The sequence below is a fragment of the Penaeus monodon genome, chromosome 32, assembly GCF_015228065.2.
Source record: "Penaeus monodon isolate SGIC_2016 chromosome 32, NSTDA_Pmon_1, whole genome shotgun sequence".
Lineage (NCBI taxonomy): Eukaryota > Metazoa > Arthropoda > Malacostraca > Decapoda > Penaeidae > Penaeus > Penaeus monodon.
The window spans coordinates 9,741,644-9,743,182 of NC_051417.1; the positions used below are offsets into that span (position 1 = coordinate 9,741,644).

The 1,539-nt window shown below is 47.8% G+C and overlaps 1 protein-coding gene across 3 annotated transcripts in view; it reads right to left on the reverse strand.

Annotated features, from left to right (window-relative positions):
- Positions 1–1,539, reverse strand: part of LOC119593492 (locomotion-related protein Hikaru genki-like) — a 249,107-nt gene that overhangs the window by 23,364 nt on the left and 224,204 nt on the right. For all 3 annotated transcript variants that reach the window (XM_037942442.1, XM_037942441.1, XM_037942440.1), the window contains exon 7: positions 918–1,091. In XM_037942442.1, coding sequence (XP_037798370.1) covers positions 918–1,091 — 174 coding nt within the window. The remainder of the gene's footprint in view (positions 1–917; positions 1,092–1,539) is intronic.

The following is a 1,539-nucleotide window of genomic DNA, read 5'->3' on the forward strand; positions in this document are numbered from 1 at the left end:
AATATACGCGCACACAGAAACAGTGCTTACACGCTCTGGACTAGAACCTGGTGAGGCTCAAGAGCGGCTGCTTGGTTTCCTTCTTCCCGATTCCTGCCTAGTGGGCTTGAGGGTCTGAGGTCACCCTCCTCCTCCGGCTGCACGTCCCCTCTTCGTCCAGAACGCCCTGGTTTATTCAGCCCCTCCTCGCTGGGAAGCGTTTTGAAGGAGGGCTGGAAGCTTTCTCAGAGAGATATTATCTCCTTCCCTTCCTTGACTCCATCTCGTGCTTCTCTTGAACTGTTTATCTTTCTCCCTTTATGAAGGAAACTGCCTTCCTTCTGAAGACTGAACCTCCGTCTCTCCTTCCTTGGGCGTTTCATCTTTTAAGGATTCGTAAGCCACCCTAGCGATTAAAATTTACCGCTGTCAATCCTGTAGGCCTAAATCTTTTTCGAAGCTACTGCAGATCATTCATTAAGGATCGTCACACCTCAGCAACGACAGCTTAATGCTACGTGGCTGAAGATATCCTTCACTTGCTTTCCAGGTCATGTGGATTCCTTGGCAGTAATCACCCGACTACATCTACCTCTTAGGAGCTACATTCCCCCTTCTCGTTATGTATTACTACATAGCGTGCATTACTACATAGCGTGTCTCTACTAATGACACTGAATATTTGATCGTACATGTGTCTGTCGCCGATTGGGTCCGTCTTCCTGTTCGGCTACGACACGTGGCTCTGAATCTGTGAACTTTTTTTTTTTTTTTATCCGAAAACGTAATTACCTAAAACATCACCCGCCACTTTATCTCTCTTCTTTACCTTCTTCTCTACAGTAGACCTCTTGCCCCACTTAATCCGTCTCTTATTCATTTCTCCCCTGTATGGCTTGGAATATCATATGCCCTTTTTTCCGACGCTAAAAGCTTACCTGTTGGATACTGTCGATAGCTGGACGTCCAGGCCCAGGTGGGGTTCCCGTGCAGTCGAGGATACAGGCAGTCCAGGTGCAGGATGGAGCCCGGGAGCAGCACGAGTGAGCCTGCGACGTCGAGCATGCCCTGCCCGCCTGCCACCGACCACTCCAGGGCAGGCGGGGCGTCATCTGCAGGTCGTTGAGAGGAAGCATTAGCATCGGCACCAATGTGTAACGATAGGTCATATTATTAATCACTAATTTTCAATTCAAAGAATTATCATGTCTATAACTCGTGTTCTTGTTTTCAGGATAAAAAAATAGGATTTCTTGACTCGAAGCAGAGCCGAGGGAATAATCCTAATCTTGACCATAGCCATCCCTTTCCACTGCCTTGAGAGCTAATGCAGATCCACCTTTATTTCCAGTCTACAAATTTCCAGTTAATGAAGCAATTAGCGAGCGTAAAGAGCGAAGCCCTGTTGCTAGTCTCCCTATGAAGGCTGGAAAGTAATTAATGAGAAGAGAGAGGAAAGTTAGGTGGCCGCCCCAAGCCCCCCTCTCCCTCTGGGTAATTAGTTAAGCATCTGCGTGTTTATTTCCCTATCCATTCCAGAAGGAGGAGTGGTAGCGCTTC